Here is a 19,542-nt window from a genome sequence, read left to right on the forward strand (position 1 = left end):
ATTCTTAATTATGGCTGAATCATAATTCAACATTTGTCTTCAAAAAACACATTTCTGTCTATCTCTTTTGTTCGATTCACTCAGCAACCCTAGTTTTTTGGGGAGAATATTTGCAGATTCCACCATTTGTGTGAAGAAATGTATCCCTCCTAAATCATCTGACTCTAATATGAAGGTTGCGCCCTCCACCCCCCCCCCCCCCCCACCACCATGAAAGGAAATGCATTTTCCTTATTTGGTCAATGACATTCCTTAAATTTTGTAAACACCTCGTTTAGATCAGAGGTATTTTTTCCCCACCTGTTTCTGTTAATATTGTGAGTATTAATGATATTCATCTTTTTGGAGATTATTACGCTTCACTTTACAGATGCTGAACTCCTAGGACAGCCAAGATGATGAGCTTGTTACAGCATGACGGTCTCTGGTCCATCTCGATAATGAAAGAAGATTGGATGGGAAGGTTATGGACGGGTATAGGGTGTAGGTCGATGGAACTCGGCAGAATAAATTGTTTGGTTAAGATGAGATGGGCTGAAGGGCCTGTCTCTGTGCTGTAGTGTAGTGTGATATAGTTCTATGATTCCAAGCCAGCTCCACCTGCTAATCATTTAAATCACAAAAAGAGAAATGAGCATACAAACAATCTTCTTTAAGCTAGGAAAGCAGTGATGAGGCAAGTGAAAGCCATGAAATTTTTTTTTCAATTTAGACATACAGCATGATAACAGGCCATTTTGGCCCATGAGTCCATGGCGACCAATTTACACCCCATTAACTTACTCCCTGGTACATTTTGAACAGTGGGAGGAAACCAGAGTCCCCAGAGAAAGCCCATACAGACATGGAGAGAACGTACAAACTCCTTACAGATAGGGCAGGATTTGAACTCGGCCCAGTCATGATCGCTGGTAAAGGCTTTGTGCTAACCGCTACGCCAACTGTGGTGCCCCTTGAAGTTAAAGTCCTTCTTTTTTCTGGAATCTTATTGTTTTGAAGACAGCAGACAGAGCAGATGTTGTTGCTGTTATTGGTTTGGAAGACAAAGGCCATGTCGTCTGACTAAATGCAGCAAATATCCTTTCTCTCTTCAATTTTTCCTCCATTGTAGAATGAAGAAAAATGTTCACATTTTTTTTAAAATCTGCATTAGTTCAGCATGGAAGTCGGTGGGAAGAAGGGAGTTGGCCTTAGCTATCTTGGCCAAAATTCTGCAGAACTAATATTGTCATGTATTCTCCCTGATGAAGATAGCCACAATCCAAGCCATGATTCCTGCAGATCTTACAGTGCCACGTTAATCCTCATTTGAAAATTGATCAATTCAAAGCACAACAATATCAATGATCCCAGGAGAAATACAACATTTTAGTGCCTTTAAAGAAACAAATGTGCATCTATATGCTGCCTTTTATTTCCTGCTCCTTCCCAAAGGCCATTCCAGTGTTGATGTTATTGTCAAGTAGTAAAGGAGTCATTTTCCACTTAACAAAATTCCAAAAATAGAAAAGTTCCAATGATCTATGTAAATAAATATTGACCAAGATGTCAGATTTCTTCTGCTCCTCTGACAATATGAAGCTTTTTTTTAAAGTCTACATGTATTGACAAAGGCAACAGTATAGAAAAATCAATAAAACTGCAGATGCTGGAAACCTGACATAAAGACAGAATGCTGGACATATTCAGACAGGAGTGGTGGACAGCATTAATGTCAGAGGACTGGGAATCTTCCAGCTTTTTTAAAAAAAAATTATTCCCTAACCAGAGCAGACTTTATCTAGAGAGAAAATGTGTGTCACGAGATCACTCTGTCCAGGAATCATCCACTGGGGTTTATATGGATGGGGCAGGGTAAGGTTATCCCAGGCTAGCCCCAAATAATAAGTCTCAGCATGTTTGAATCCATCATTGTGTTCAACAGCATGTGGTCAGAATTTGGCATTTGCATATGTGCATTAAGTTTGCATAGTGGACCCTGGTTGGCATCCAATTGCCTTGACCCTATATGTCAAAACTGTTTGAGAATTAGTGTGCCTAATCCATCACACATTTAAAAGGCACCTTCTCCTCCTGAAAATGGAAGTCATTGCCTGGAATTGGGCACTATCACTTGCCCCAATAATTGCAATGACAAAGACATGAGGGGAATGATAGGCCTTACTGCACAGAGGACTTGAGCTGGCCTGGATTCAAACTAGGGAAGTGCAGGGAAGGGAAAGGTGGCCTGACCTTTATAGCCTGGGTCCTGGGGGAGGAGTCTAGGTAAGTGTCATCAGGGGGTGGGCCAGCCTGAGCCAATTAGCATATACAATATCATATTGAGTTCTCACCATTCTCAGGAGGGTCAGTGAGCAGCCAGATGTCATGGTCCATATAGGGACCAATAACATGGGTAGGAAGTCCTGCAAGAAGAATTTAGGGAGTTAAGTGCTAGGTGGAACAATTCTTGTTTGTCATCTATATCCAGATGATAATGCGGTGCATTGGATAAGCAAGTTTGCAGATGACACTAAGATTGGAGGTGTGGTAGAAAATAAAGATTTTCAGAGCTTACAGAGGGATCTGGACCAGCTGGAAAAATAGGCTGAAAAATGGCAGATGGAATTTAATGGAGACAAGTGTGAGGTGTGGCATTTTGGAAGGACAAACCAAGAAAGGACATATATGGTGAATAGTAGGGCTCTGAGGAGTGCAGTGGAATAGAAGGATTAGGGAATACAGATACATAATTCCTTGAAAGTGGCATCACAAGTGGATAAGGTTATAAAGTGAGCTTTTGGCATATCATAAATCAAAGTATTGAGTATAGGAGTTGGGATGTTATGGTAAAGTTGTATAAGACATTAGTGAGGGCAAATTTGGAGTATTCTCTGCCGTTTTGGTCACCTAACTACAGGAAAGATATCAATAAGATAGCAAGTGTTCAGAGAAGATTTACTAGGATTTTCCCTGGACTTCAAGAAGTGAGTTACAGGGAAAGGTTAAATAGATTAGGCCTTTATTCCCTGGATTGTAGAAGAATGAGGGGAGATTTGATAGAGGAATTTTAAATTATGTGTGGGATAGACAGAGTAAATTTAGATAGGCTTTTTCCACTGATGGTAGGTGAGTGGTAGAAGTCAGAGGACATGGGTTAAGAGTGAACATGAGGGGAAACTTCTTCACACAGAGAGTGCTGGGAGTGTGGTACAAGCTGCCAGCTGAAGTGGTGAATGCAGGCTTAATTTAAGCAGAATTTGGACAGGTACATGGATGGGTGAAGTATGGAGGGCTATGGACTAGGTGCAGGTCAGTGGGACTAGGCAAAAAAATTGGTTCGGCACGCACTAGAAGGGCAACTCTAGCCAACAAGCCAACTCGCCTGAAAGACAGACCCTGTCACATTGTAGCTCTCAACCTTCTCAGAACTGAAAGAACTACTGACCAAACCGCACTATGCAAATATAAGTCACCTCCAATTCAATTTCGGCCACTTTGTACCGATGACATTGATGTGTGTTATCCCGATATGTTTCCTCTCAACACATTGGCTCATGCTGTGGTATCAGTTCTCAGAGTGTGGAGTGTGAGCCTGGTCTATGAACCTAGTGAGGGTAGGAGATCATATTCTGAGCTAATCTTGCCATCAATCTCCATAGGCATGTGTTCCAGCAAGTAAAAATACCATGGAGCCTCTAGGGCCACAACAAGCTCTTGCTCCAATGCTCTGAAGCATTATAATCAATGTGACATCCTGCAGTTTCTAGTCCATGACCAGGATACTTTGATTGTTAACAGGGAACAACTAAAAATGAGTTATTCCAAAAGAATGATGTCCAGAGCTTTTTTTTTCCTCAATGATTGGAAAGGTGGCTCCTGTCTTGACTTCATTCTTGATCACATTCCACATGTTGAGATGTTGTGTGGCAGCCAGAATGATTTCCCTAAGTTGTAATAGATCACGGAAAATTTACCATGAAGTTTGGTTTTACATAGTTTCAACGTCTTCTATTATGCCAGAACCAGGAGTTCCCTTTCTGCAATAATTTGTGACAGGAACTTAACAAGCTGGACCAAGTTGTAAAAGCAGTGAAGTAACCTGAGGAAAGAGTGAAGCTGAGTACCACTGGTGGACTTTCTCACATCCAATGCAGTCACCATCTTCACCTGGCTATCTGTAGTGGCATCCTTGTCAATTTTAAATCACAAATAATCAGCTTCAAATTCTGGCTGCATTTACAGTATGTTCCATTTCTGCAACCTGATGAATAACCCACCTCACCCCTCTCAGTTCCAGCCTCCCAATCCTACTCACCCCTTCAGAGTTTTTGTTCAATCTCATGGCACAAAGCAGACATCGTGATTACAGAACCATCTTGTATTACAAGCTGGAAGATCTTTGGGGTTGACAGAGCTGATATGAGATCAAGATCACAAGGAAAAGGAACAGAAGTGGGCCATTTGGCCCATCGAGTCTTCTCTGTGAAACCGCCCTGAACTAAAATGTTCTCACATCTAGTTCCAAATCTCCATATCCCTTGATACACTAACTAATTAGATACCTATCAATTTTCTCTTTAAATTCCCCCAAAGATCCTGCCTCCACAGCTGCATGTGGCAACAAATTCCATAAACCCACTACCCTCTGGCTAAAGATCCTGGTGTTGGCATACAAACCTTTGTGCTTCCTCAATATTTATATTCAACTGCTAATGCATGAGATCCCATCAATTCCATTAATATATTTTGTGAGGTAAACAGCCCTCATTGGATCATATTTATAAGGGAAATGGAAAGTGATTTAAGGCATTGGGGTGAGTTTACATGAAGGCAAATAGAGAATTTGTATGAAACAATAGAAATGTTTTGTTGAAGTAAACTTGGATTTTGAAATTAATTTCAAGTTTAAAACATTTTTACAAAGGTTAATACATTGTTTTAAAGCAAAAGGTATGATTTAGCACAATTGCAATATAACTGAATCAGTGAAGTCCTGGCATTAGTGGGAGGAACTGTTATTTTGTCGTCTCTCAGAGCAAGGAATGAATGTCCCCGACAATGCCAGCTAATACACAAAGGTGCTGGAGAAACTCAGCAGGTACCACAGCCTCGATAGGAGGCAAAGATATATAAAGGCCTGAGCCCTTCATTACAGTATGAGCAAAAAAGCAGTCAGGTGCCTGAATAAAAAGGCTGGGGGATCAGGGAAGAAGGGGCAGGGGACACAGGCCAGTAGCCGAACATGGACATGGACAGATCGGCAGGGGAGAAAAGCTGAAAATTGATCAGTATGTGAATGCAGAGCTGGAGAAAAGATGACAGAGGGATAAGGAAAGAGACAGAGACAGGCAGACAGAGAGAGGGATAGAGAGACGGACAGAGTAAGAGGGAAGGAAACAGAGGTAAAGCGAAAAGGAGAGAGACAGGATGGTGGTTGGTAAAAGAAACAGAGAAGTCAATGTTTGTCTGGTTAGAGGGTGTCCAGACAGAATATAAGGTGTTGCTCCTCCAATTTGCAGATGGTCTCAGTTTGGCAGTGCTTGAGACAATGGATAGATATGTCGGCCTGGGAATGGGGCAGGGATTTGAAAATGACATCTGAATCTCTCAATGATAGAATGCAACAGTTCCTCTTGTGACACTAGCTTGTGGTACAGAAGCTAACTATTATATGCTCCCATTTTAGTTCATTTTCCATTTGTGTGGTTTGGTCACTTTAAAAGAACAAATTCAACAAAACCCTGCAGGCTTTGGAGTTTGACTGTGAGCTGACAGGCAGACAGCGTCTTCCTAAATTGGATACATCTGAAGAGAGAGGAAGTGGCCCTGGAACACCCAGATGCAGAGACGATGTGACCAACAGATTCAAGACAATACACAGTTTGCACAGGGACCATTTTAAGGAAGCAGTACTGTGGAGCAGAGCTCTTGGAAGTAATACAGTACTGAATTGGCCTCGTATGTGGTTTTAGACCACATTTCTCCATGTTATAAGGGAATGAGTAGTGGTCATTTTAAGGAGCCAGCGCTTGGAGAAGCATCCTTTGAAGGGATACTGTGCTGAATGTGGCCTCATGTGGCTATAGACAATCTGTCTGATTTCTTCATGTGAGAGCAGAATGAGAATACCACTCTGTGACCAAAGAGATGAAGGTCACTGAATGGCTGACCCATGGAAAGGGTTCTGGATGCAGGAAAACACTGCACTTGGATTGTGACCATTGTTAAGGTCCCTTGGAACAGCTGACCCACAAAAGGGTTTGTGGAAGCTCAGTGAAAATCACTTGCTTTGTGTCCCCCTATGCCAAGAAAAAGGGGAGATGTGGTTATCACTCATCTGGAAAGAACATTTTTCTGCAAGCACCTTGACAAGGATTTCATGACTTAATAAACAGTCTTGTCACCCTGGTCTCTCCCACATACTTCCTGAACTTCTTTGCATCCCTCTAAAATCTGGATGTCGCATCCATCTAAAACCTACATGCCAACATTGGATTTTCTGAGACTAAACTTTGAACTGCTATTCCATAATTAGGTCTGAAATGTAGTGGCAAAGGCATTTCCACACACACACTCATTCATGCATAGTTGGGGGTTAAGTATAGATAAATTTAGATAAGTTAGATAAATTAGATGAGGTGTTATATTATTGTTAATTAATAATTAAAAATATTATTTTAAATTTAACACTGTCCGAGCTAATTACCTCTGCTGCTGTCTGGTATATAACAAAATTGAGGGCTCGTCTAGGATCATACCAAATTGGCAATTGAGTGATCAATTAATTGTCAACTTGATTAATTAGAATTTGTTTTAGCCAAATTAAAGGCTTGTGTGTGGAACGATAGCAGCAATGGACATTGATAAGTTTTTGGGAGCACTCACCTTTGCGGATTTACAGGGGGGGAAAAAAAGAGTGAATTGTTGACAATTGCACAAAAATTGGAATTTGAGGTGGTAAAACAACCAATGAATATGGCAGAGATTCTGAAAAATTATGGTACTATTATGTAAGAGAACAGAAGTTTGGAGAGGAGGAGGTAAAACAATTTCTCCAGAGTGGATCCCATGAGCAGTGGTCACCAGGGGAACAAACTGAATGAGAAAATCTTAGATTGGAGTTTGCGCGAGAAAAAAACATATCAGTGGATGCAGAGAGGAGAGAGAGAGAGAGAGAGAGAGAGAGAGAGAGAGAGAGAACAAAAATGAGTTGGAAAAACTTAGAGGAGCTGAGAAGTAAAAGCAGGTTGAGCTAGAATTTGAAAAACTTAGGTTTGCAGAGAGGCATTTTGAGTGGAGGAAGCCAAAAAGCAAAGGGAGAAAGCTGAGAGACAAAGGCAGGTTGAGTTAGAAAAACTTTGATAAAAAACTTAGAGATGCAGAGAGGCAAATGAGATTTGAGGAGAAATAAAAGCATTCTGAGCTGAACAGAAAAAAATTAGGAGGAGAAAGGTAAGAGGCAAAGACAGTTTGAGGGAGAAATGGAAACTGGTAGGAATCTACTGAATTAGCAGATGAGTATGCTTTAACTCACAGGATTAAGTTTATGCCAAGTGGAGCCTTCTAGAGGGTTAAATTTGTGCCAAGTGAAACCCTCCTGAGGGATAATGTGGAATTTCCATGTAATGTAGAAAACAAAATTGGAAATGACCTTGCAGAGGGTAAAGTTGTTGATGCGATGAGGTTGCCTGACAAAGACAGATTCAGATATATATTCAGCCTGTGTAGCTATGTCTAAAAAGCTGCCAGTGCAGATGGTTTGGACCAGAGTTCTGGTGGTAAACCCAAGAGTAAGGACTTGTCATTGTCCCGCAGCGAAGTTATGGCGGGGCAGAATGGAGATCCTGATCTTGCTGAGATGAGAGATAAAGCTTTTACTACAATGCTTCCATGGGTAAGAAATTTACTAAAATTGCCTTTCCCTTTTATAAATATGGCTACTTATTTTTGATGCCATCCGCATAATTTAAAGGTAAGTTTCAGAATATTGATGAGTCTGCTATCTTCCTCAGTTGAATATCTTCATCACAAGCCGTAAGATAATGCAAGAGCAATCATCTGCCCTTGTATCTCATTCTTTCTGCACACAGTGTGGAGCCTTATGTGGCTAATTTCTTAATTGGTGCTTAAATTCTGTTCCTTTTATTTTCCACAGACCTGGTTCTCAACAGTTGGATCGATATTATCACACAGAAAATGATGATGAAAATCCCTTCATTTGCTCCCTGCTGAAGGATAATGGAATGCGTTACTGCCGCAGTGTGCCCCAAAGACGTGTGAACAACATCGATTGCACCTTGGACGATACAAGTTACTACCTGCTACAGAGTAACACAACAAACAATGTCAGCTGTGTAAACTGGAATCAATATTACACCCAATGCCAGCCTGCTGATCACAACCCATTCAAAGGAGCTATCAACTTTGATAACATCGGATATGCATGGATAGCTATATTCCAGGTATCATGAGTATTTCTTCTTCCCTGGGGCTCATATTTTTGTAATGAAGATTAAGAGACACTAGTTCTTCATTTCTTATAAAATCTATCCTTAAATTCACCAATAATTTCAGAATGCAGCACAGTAACGGGTCCTTCTTGCCCACGCGCACCCATGTTACCAATGAACGTAGTAACCCTGTACATCTTTGGAACATAGGAGGAAAACGGAGCATCTGGGATGAACCTACACAGACACGGGGAGAAAGTACAAACTACTTACAGATAGTGGTGGATTTGAACCCCAATTGCTGGTGCTGTAGTGGCATTGCACTAACTGCTACACTAACCGTGCCATCAAATAATAATCGTTTAACCCTATATACTCTGGAACCACCCATGACCTCATGTAATCTGTATCCTGGTTTTGTGGGACTATCAACAACTGTATATACTCCATGTCCAGTGTTTCTGGAACTGGTTTTATACCTAACCACCAGCTGGTTCATACTGGTGATCATACTCTGAAGGTTTACTCCTGTCTGGAGTACATATCGGAAAAGGATAAAAATGGCTGGAATCCACAGGTTAAAAATGAAAGTAGAGGCTCAGTATATATGGCTTTTCTTGATCCGAAAACATTTCAATATGTATTATAACTAATTAACTCATTTTAAAGGCATATTTGCTGTTGAAACATGGTATACACAGTTTGGAAGTGGCAAGAATGAACAATAGCTGCAAGATTGTGGTGTTTTAAGATAAATATTAGTCTATAGTCTTCTTTGAACAAGTGTGATGGGACTCTTTAATCCACCCAAATGCCATGCATAATATTTTCATTAAATGCCACCCTACCTCAGTCAGTTACAAAAGTTCCAAGTATTTCCATCCTCAAAGCAATGGAGGGTGACTTGAACCCACTTCTTCTTGTCTTGGAGACGAGAGCTATCATTAAGTCATAAGTGATGAAAACATTTAATAGGTTTGCTTTATTGATGTCCCACTATATCATCCAAACTATTTTTATTCTCAAATTTGAAATAATATTTCTGAATGAGGAAATTAATTGTAAAATTACCAGTGTCCTTGTTGAAAATTTAGAGCTTGCATTTATAAGCGAAGATTTCTCCAATTGCATTGACACTTAAGACCAGAAGTCTTGAGTAAAAGATATACCAGGACACTGTGAAGAACAGATGGCATCACACGAAAATGGTCTTTAGTAAATCAGGACAAGGCTTTTCAATAAAGTAATATCAGCAGATCTTGAGCTATTAATAATGATGGCAGAGTGTGAAACAGCATTTAGTTGAGAACAGTCAGTGAATAGAATGAGTGAGTATTAGTTTTTGCATTGAATTTATTCTGTAGAAACGAGATAGAAAGTCAATGCTCAGTTTAACTGTTATCCGATGCAGATTGATTTATTAAAATACGTAACATTAAAGACTGCTAGTTCTTAGAATATAGATTTGGGAATAGGTGCTTGCAAACCAGAACCAGAATGCGGCACCTTTAGTGTAGCACTGTTATTACAGCACCAGCGACCCTGGTTCGAATCAGGGGCTGTCTGCAAGACGTTTGTACGTTCTACCTGTGATGTGGATGGAATTTCTCTGGATGCTCCAGTATTCTCCCACTCTCCAGAATGTACAGGGCTTGGTAGTTTAATTGGGTGTAATCAGATGGCATGGATTTCAAGGGCTAGAAGTACCTTCTATAAGGCTGCTTTGTTATAAGTCAACCCCCATTCTCTGGCTGCCAGAGGTGCCCCAATGATCGGCGTACAAGTCGACCCCCATAGATCATGCAGATTGATCTGCTGGACATTGGCTGGAGGTGATTGCTATCATGGAGGGTCCATCAACACAATGCAGTACGAGATGCAAGTGATAGAAGTAGGCAAGAAAACCAACAACTGCACTGCTGCAGGAAAATTTGACGTGCATGAGTAATTGGCAAGAGATTGAGGAAAGACAGAAGAGACTTTAAGAAACATATCAAAAAGGCAATGTTCTTTGAGAAAAGGAATGACTCATTGGCCGGAGTTGGAAAATCACGTCGCAGAATGGGTACATGAACAGAGGCAAAATTGCTACATAGTCACCTGAAATAGAATAAGAACATTTGCACTGCAGAGGGCCAAGTCGCACCCAGACCTCAGTGATGATTTTGAGGCTACAGTAGGCTGGTGTAATTGTTTCATGAACAGGAAAAATCTGGGATTATGCCAAGAAACAAAAATTGCACAGAAACTACCAAAAGAACATGATCATAAAGTAGTAAGTTTTCACCAGTTTATTATATCTAATAAAAGGCAGGAGCACCAATTTGCATTGGCAAATATCGGAAACACGGATGAAACCCCCATGAATTTCGACATGATAGGCAATAGAACAGTGGAATGGAAAGGTGATAAAACTGTGCAAACCAGGAGTACAGGCCACGAAAGGACTAGGTTTACGGTGGTGTTATCGTGCATGGCCAACGGGACAAAGTTAAAACCCATGGTAATCTTCAAATGAAAAATTAAACTTAAAATGAAATTCCCTGCAGGTATTTTTGAACATTTTCATGAAAAAGGATGGATGGATGAAAATGGTGTAAAACTATGGATAGACAATGTGTGGAATAGGCAGCTGGGCAGTTTATGCAAAAAGTGGAGTTTGGTGGTCTGGGTTATGTTTCGTAGCCACTTAACGGAGAACATTAAAAGTAAATTAGCCCTACATAATATTTACATGGTGGTTATCCTGGGTGGTTTGATTTCTATATTGCAACCACTCGATGTCTGCTTGAACAAGCCATTCAAAGACCATGTGCACGAGGAATGGAATACCTGGATATCGAGTGCAGAAAAGTCGTTTACAAAAAGCAGGACCATGCTTGATATGCTGTTTAATTTCATGCTCAAGGCATGGAACAAAGTTAAAGTAGAGACTGTGATTAAAATCATTTAAAAAGAGCGGTATCTCTTGTGCAGTTGATGGCACAGAGATCATTTATTGTGGGACACTGACAACGAAACTGAAACCAGATGCAGACTGGGACCCGTTTTCCGCCATCTTTGCTTCAGACAATAATAGCAAGATGATTTTGAAGGGTACTAATTGTGTTGTTTTCAATAAAAATCTCAATGAAAATCTGTTGCAGTCAGGGTTTTTTTTGGGTTTTCAGCGTCGACTTATACGCCAAATCAGCACAGTTTGGATTTTCAGCTGAACTTCAGGTCTCAAAAGTATATCTGGCGTATAAGTTGACCCCCATTTTTTTGAGTTTTTTTGGGTTTCACTACTCAATTTATATGCCGAAATATATGATAATCAAAAATAATAGGGAACATTAATTGCTAGCCAGTATAAACTGAGCACTGACATTTATTCCACAGATAGAATTGAAAAGAAGGCTTGTTGGTTTGGTTGAAACAAATGATGTTCTGCAATCTCCGATTATGCTTATATGGTTATATAGGAGAAGATATATGGTAGATTTAGAAGGAGAGGAATAGATTGGGTAATGGCACAGAGTCTTTTGCTCAGAGTAATTGGTAAACAAAGGACATATATTTAAGGTGAGGGGGAGAGATTTAAGGTGAGGGGTGACTTTTTTTATACAGAGGGTGGTGGGTGTATGGAATGGGCTGTTGGATGAGGTAGTTGAGGCAGGTACATTGGAATGACAGACAAGAACTATTAGAAATCAATTCACTCACAGTTATAAAATCGCCAAATACCTGCATCCATTACCATCACACCTCTCTGCTTTCAAATGATCAGGTGAGACAGGTGCAAATTCAGCAGTTTCCCAAGTAAGTTAAGATTAGAAGATTCACAGTCTGCCAAGGAATTCAACCTGAAATCACTTTTGCTAAAAGATTGGAGAAGGGTGGCACAGTTGGCGTAGCGGTTAGTGAAACACTGTTACAGTGCCAGCAATCGGGACAGGGGTTCAAATACCATTCTGTCTATAAGGAGTTTGTGCATTCTCCCCATGCCTACATGAGTTTTCCTAGGGGCTCCAGTTTCCTCCCACCATTCAAACATACCAGGGATTGTAGGTTCATTGGATGTAATTGGGCCTGTTACCATTCTGTACCTCTAAATTAAAAAGATACATATAAATTTATAAATTGGGTAAGACTGACTCACAAGTCTGGGATTCCTGTGATTGGGTGCAGGAACTAATGACATGTATCTGCCATTTGGTACTGGCTTGCCATTTGGTATGCAGTCTTCCCTCAGAACTGATGCAGATGCACTAGTCTATATTATTACTGTTTTGTGAAAAGGATAGAGTAAATAACATTATTTTGTCTTGTGTGGGGAGGATCCTGCTCCAGCCACCTGTCTTCGTTCTATTTCAGGTCTTTATGATCTTTGCTTTGTGTCTGAACTAATTTTACTTGTATCTCCTTTTAACTGAATTTCAATCTTCAAAACATATTTCCTCATGCATAAAAGAAGGCTGCTTGGCCCAGTGAGATTTGCCAGCTCTCAAAGCTATCCCACAGCCTCTAATTTCCCCTTAATTTGCTCTCCCCACATTCTCATTAACTCCTCCTTCTACCACTCACATTTGGAGCAATATAAGGTGGCAAATGGATTAGCCTGCGCATTTGTGGGATGTGGGAGGGAAATTTCATTGAGGAGGAGAAGCATGGGGGCAAGTTGCTTTGGCCAAAAGTGCTCATGAATGTAAGAAAAATTGGTGGGTGGAGAGTAGATTTATTGTGGGCCAATGGGCCTGTACTGTACTGTTCCATGTTCTATGCTTTTAAACCCAAGCAGCAAGAATAAGCTCACACTGACACAGAGGGAACATGCCAACTCCACACAGATAGCACAGGAATGAACCAGCTTTACTAGTTGCATCGTTAAGCTACCCTTCTTTTTCTTCCTGGTTTACTTTATCCCTCCAATCATGAGGGATACAAGCATAAAGCAGCAGGTAACAAAGCCACCACCTGCACACCGTTTTCCTGTTGACCTGCCCGTGGTTATCCAGCTGGCTTTGCACCCTCGCGCACCTCTCCTTGCTCAGATCTTCAGTCCGGCCTCTCAGATCTTGGTGGATTATCTTCCTGTTCCTTTTCTCTGTACTATTTCTTTATTAGCCCTTTCACGTCAGCATGCAGGAATTCCTAGATTCCTGACTCAAGAACATCCTGATTGGAAACTGTCTGTCCAATCTTGAGAAAGGAGATCCTGACATTTATGTACATTATAGCTGATCTTGAAAGTGCAAACAGAGGTGGCCTGTATTGCTTAGGTGAAGCTTAAAGAACACCTCAGTTGCTTTTGATTAATTCAATTGATCAAAAGTTTTTTTTTCTTTTTAATTCCACTTCAATTGAGATTCAATAAGATGAGGATAGTTTCTCTGGAGTTTGAAAGAATGAGCAGTGTTTTCTTGGATCAGAAATTGCATGAGCTACCGAGGCATCAGCGTTCAAGGTAGATGGCAAATTAGAACAAATGTGCCTCACTCGAGTGGCCGTGACTGCCGGGAAAAACACAAAATGCTGGGGAAGGCAGCATTCCGTGTTTTTACTTGAACCACGTGCCCTACAGAATTTTGTGATTTACTACCTGCTGGTGGAGGTTTCCCAAATCGACTCCATTGATCATCCTGTGTCCAAAATAATGGCTCCAATGTTGGGAGAGGATTTGGTATGGGAAGGAACTATATGTTTCAAAATTACTTTATAATACAGCAGTGTTGACACAAATGTTTACATTTACAAATATAAAAAAGATACCCCTGTGATTGGAGCATTATCGTCAATGTAATATAATTGATATCCCTGAAGATGTGATGAAATGAAAGGATTTGCATGTCATGAACATTTTGGATATAAGCTTTTTTGAAACCACATTGATTATCTAAAATGTAATGACCATTAAAGGGCAGAATAACATGATAATCAATCTGGTTATCTTTCAAATTATTTGATTGAGTGATGTTTAATTTTGTTTCTCAGGTTATAACCCTTGAGGGATGGGTTGACATCATGTATTTCGTTATGGATGCACACTCCTTTTATAATTTCATCTATTTCATCCTGTTGATCATAGTAAGTATTCAAATTTATATTTAAATCCTCTTTGGTATTTAAATCTTATTAGTGGCTGACATTTACTGCCTCTACTTCAAAGAAGTTCACAGATTCATAGAGTTATACAGCGCAGAATCAAGCTCTTCTGCCCAGCTCATTCATGGTAGCCAAGATACCTACTTGCTTTCAATTTGGTCTGTGTCCCTCTAAACCCTTCCTATCTACTCCTCTGTTTAAATAACTTTAAAGTATTGTAACTATCCCTACTTCTACCATCTCCTTTTGCAACTTATTCCACATACCCACTCCTGTCTATGCCTTTGAATGATTCCTTTATCTTAATCTTATCCCTCTTGTTTTAGACTCGCCTCCTCTGGGAAAAAGAATATGACTATCTGCCCCTCAAAATAGTATAAAGTTTTGCACGGTCATCCCCTCAACCTCCTTTTTCCCAGGGAAAACAGTTACTGTCTGTTCAACCTCTCTCATAACTCAAGCTATCCAGTCCAGGCAACATTTTTGTGATTCTTTACTGAACTCTCTCAGTTTAATCGCATTCCTCCTCGAGCATCACGACTCAAACTGCGCACATTACTGCCAGTGCAGCCTAAACAACTACTTGTCCAACTGTGATATGACATCCCAATTCCTCAGCCAATGAAGACAAACATATCATGTGCTTTCTTCACCACTCAGTATACCAGGGAACTATGTACTTGCAGTCCATGGTCTTTCCTTTCACTAGCACTCCCTAGGTCCTTCCATTTATTGTATATGTATTGGCCTGATTTAACTTCCAAAAAGCATCACTTTACATTTGTTCAAATGAAATTTCATCAATCTTTCCTCAGTCAACTTTCCCAGTTGATCAAGATAGTGTTGTAATCTGAGACAACATTCAGCACTGTCCACTGTACCACCAATTAAAGTGCCATCTGCAAACTTACTAATTGTGCCACCAATGTTCTCTTCCAGATCATTAATATATATAATAGACAACATAGGACCCAGCGCTGATCCCTGGAGCATGCCACTAGTTCTATGACTCCACTCTGAAAAATAAACCTCCACCTCCATCCTCTGCCTCCGACCTCCAAAGTAATTTTATATCCATCTAGGATCCCGAGTGAGAGAGCAAACCTACAGGACCAATCTTCTGTGTGGGACATTGTCAAAAGCCTAACTAAAGTCCAGGTGGACAATATTCTCCACTGTCCTCATCAGTCCTCTTGGTCACCTTCTCAAAAGACTCAATCAGATTGGTGAGGCATTTTCTCCCATGAACCAAGCCATGGTGACTACCCCAGTCACTCCTTGCCATTCCAAATTCAAATCCAATTCCCTTAGAATCCCTTCCAGTAACTTTCCCTCCACTGAAGTAAGGCTCAGTGGCCTGTAGTTCCCTGGTAAATAGACAACATAAGCCATTCTCCAGTCTTCCCGTACTTCACCATGGCTAACAACCAGCTTGATGGACTAGTTCAGAGAGCAGAGTTAAGTATTGGTTCTGGATTAGACTTGTATATAGGCTTAGATTAATCAAAAGCAACATGTTTCCTTCCCTTAAAGTTAGTGAGATTGTTTCATGGTCACTTTAACAATACTGGCTTTTCATTACCATGTGTTATTCAACCAAATGTAAAATTGTCAGTGGACTTTTAATTACTGCAATACATATCGAAGACTACAGATTGTTAACCTTCTACATTATAATACTTACTAACTAATTTATTCTAATGTTGCTGGAAAGAGATTGAGAGTGGTCCATTATAGATCCCGGAAAAATGTAATTAAAAACAGAACCTATTTTTAATGATAAAAGATTCTCTAGCTCATTTCAAAAGCCATAAAAACAGAAAAAAAAAATATCTGCAGAAAGAAACAGAGTTACCGTTTCAGGTTCTTGACATTCCATCAAAACTTGCAGGACCACCTCTCCGGGTTAAGTAGCAATTTACTCGTCCTACTTCCATTTCTTTCACTGCTCATGATGTAATTGCCCCTTTGTTGGGGAAATAAAATGCAGATTGACTGCAATGTGCTGGAGAAACTGAGCAGGTCATGCAGTATCATAGGAAGTAAAGGGAAACCAGCGTTTTAGGCCTGAGGTCTTCATCAGGAATAATGTTTAACAGCAGATTGACTGAACAGGTGGTGGAACATTCAACCCGAAGTGAGACTGCACTCTCACTCTGACCCCAATCTTCGGCAAAGGTCATATAGGAGCATACCATCATTCAATTCAGTGCATTACAGCCTTATGGCCTCAATATTGATCTCAATAATTTCAGACAACCAGTTTCTCCAGTAGTTGTTATTGGATCATACAGATAGACCAGATCTAAACTCAACAGTGTACCTATCTCAGCTAATCTCGCCTACTCACATTAGGACGGCATCCTTCTCTGCCTGCATACTGTATTTCACATTTCCAGTATTCACCTTCTTTTCATCTGATAAGCTCAGATAACTTGAGAACCACACACAAAAAAAAAATGCAGATGCTGAAACCTTGAGTGAATAAAGAGAAGCTGGACAGACAGAGATAACCGACATTTTGGGTCGCAGCTCAGTATTGAGAATAGCTGAGATAATTATTCCGCTTCTCCCTTTTACATATTAGAGAAAGCAAATGCCAGAGAAAATCTGTGGGTCAAGGGGCATCTGCGGAGAAGATGAACAGTCGACATTGGGAGTCGAGACTCTGACTCCTCCTTAATTGTTGAATTACTTCTTCCCCATCATATCTCAGAGCTTCTCTTTTGCCTCTCCTTCGCTTTCCCTGCTCTCTAAGTTAAAACTTGTTTTACCGCGAACTGAAAATTATAACGCTGAATATTGCCAGCGTCCTCTGTTTTATTCAGTTTGCACATCTGAAATATCTTATTTTGTTTGAATTAATGTCGAAGAAATCTCCATTTTCAAGGTTAAACTTTGATGGTGGGTACCAGTTTTAAGAAGCGTTCTTAACGAGAATGAAGCAATAGATTGTCATTATTTATTTTTTCTTCCACTTTCTCATCCTGGACAGCTTTAAGCATTTATCTTATCCTCTCTCAAGCCAAAGCCTTCACTTGATTACAACTCAACTCAACATGTTCAGGAATTTTTCTTCAATTTTGGCAATCTGCAACACACTTTTAATCATTGCTTTCCAATATGTTTTCTTCTTAGGTTGGGTCATTTTTTATGATCAATTTATGCCTGGTTGTTATAGCAACCCAATTTTCTGAGACCAAGCAGCGTGAAAGCCAACTGATGAAGGAGCAGCGAGTTCGCTTCATGTCCAATGCAAGCACGCTAGCGAGTTTTTCCGAACCAGGCAGTTGCTACGATGAGCTCTTGAAGTACATCGGCCACATGTTGCGGAAGGCCAAACGCGAGGCTGTGCGGCTGTGCTGCGTGGTGGTGGCCCGGAGAGGGGTGCAGTTCACCAACCAAAGTGGCCCCCACGAGCAACCCCGCAAACGGCACAAGCAGAAGCGGGCAGCCTCCGTCCATCATCTCATTCACCACCACCACCACCATCACCATTACCACATGAGCAACGGAACCCTACGGGCGTCACAGCCCAGCCCAGAAATCAGCGATGTGGAAACCAACAGTGGCAACAGACTAATCGTGCTGCCATCACCCCTGTCCAGTCTGCATTCTTCCCCTCCTGCTCCATCTCCCACCCCTACCTCTCCTAGCAATACCGAATCTGTCCACAGCATCTACCATGCCAACTGCCACATTGAGCCGATCCAATGTAAATCTTCCCTCAGGCAAGGCGCAGGCCTGATACCTCCTGATGGACTCCAGAAGAATTTGGAAATTAAAAGCTACCCAATTGTGCACCCCAACTCTGCCCACCAGGTTATCAACCTGAACACCAAAGGCACAAAGATACTGAAAGATGCAACGACAAACCCTGACTGCACAAAGGCAAATCTCAACATCCCAGCCGGACCGTACCGAAAGATGCACCGACTCCTGGAGACACAGAGTGCTGGTAAGTGACCAATGCAAAGGAGAGTTTCTGTTACCATTACCACAGTGCCACATGCATATAATAGAAACTGTTCAAAAGCATCTGTCTTGAAACTAGACATTTTTTAAAGGGCCATCAATTACTTTGAGCTGCATTATCTCTCTTACATTTAAGATAAAATTAATTGACATATCAATTAGAAAAGGCCAGACTTGTAGGTTCTTAGGCTGTGAGCAGAAGATGAATTGTAATGGAGCAACTGTCCATTAAAAGGTGGCACGTTTGGCGTAGAGGTTAGCGCAATGCCTTTACAGCGCCATCAATCGGGACTGGGGTTGAAATCCTGTGCTGTCTGTAAAGAGTATATTCATTCTCTTCATGTCTGCATGGGGGTTCTGGTTTCTTCCCACCGTTCAAAACATAATGGGGATGAAGTTAATGGAGTGTAAATTGGGCGGCATGGATCTGTGATCAAAATGGCCTGTTATCATGTTGAATATCTGAAAAAAAGCCTGCCTGATATTCAGTTCCATTGATTTCAATAGAGTGTAATGTTGGGCCTGGATAATCATCAGCTGAGGTGATTGCTCAAGTTTAACCAGTTTCTATCCAGAAATAATATTGTGAAAGAAAGCAACTTAAAGCCAAACCACCAATTGACTGGTTGTTGGAATTAAAACGTAGAAGATGGAAACTGTGGAGTAGCTTCTTCTCGTCCTCCAATCTGTCCATCTGCTAAATGTTCCTGGATGGACAATTCTGGCCAGGGGAGAACATAAGTCAGCTGGAAGTATAGCCAGCCTTGCAACGTCACTTTTTATGGAAAACTGACTGGAAAGGTTTTATTTCAGTGTCTTTTCAAAGAGCAAATTGGGATGGATTTTAAAGGCTGTCGGCCTGTTTCCTCTTGATTTGCTGTTTGTTCAGTGAATTTCCAGGTACATTAGGGAACCTGGTGTTGCATCCTGCAGGCATTGCACCTGTCAGGTGGTAAACTCGATTGGCACACTGTGGGTGATAATGGAGGGAGCAGAGCATGCCAGTCAGCCCCTCATATCCTCATTGGGAGATCATTGAAACTGTGGAAGG

At 40.9% G+C, this 19,542-nt stretch overlaps 1 protein-coding gene across 1 annotated transcript in view; it reads left to right on the top strand.

The window, feature by feature from the left end:
* Positions 1-19,542, top strand: part of cacna1g (calcium channel, voltage-dependent, T type, alpha 1G subunit) — a 341,612-nt gene that overhangs the window by 62,243 nt on the left and 259,827 nt on the right. Inside the window, exons 5-7 of the mRNA XM_069923288.1 lie at positions 8,138-8,444; positions 14,406-14,498; positions 17,655-18,474. Coding sequence (XP_069779389.1) covers positions 8,138-8,444; positions 14,406-14,498; positions 17,655-18,474 — 1,220 coding nt within the window. The remainder of the gene's footprint in view (positions 1-8,137; positions 8,445-14,405; positions 14,499-17,654; positions 18,475-19,542) is intronic.

The sequence above is a fragment of the Narcine bancroftii genome, chromosome 3, assembly GCF_036971445.1.
Source record: "Narcine bancroftii isolate sNarBan1 chromosome 3, sNarBan1.hap1, whole genome shotgun sequence".
NCBI classification, from domain to species: Eukaryota; Metazoa; Chordata; class Chondrichthyes; order Torpediniformes; family Narcinidae; genus Narcine; species Narcine bancroftii.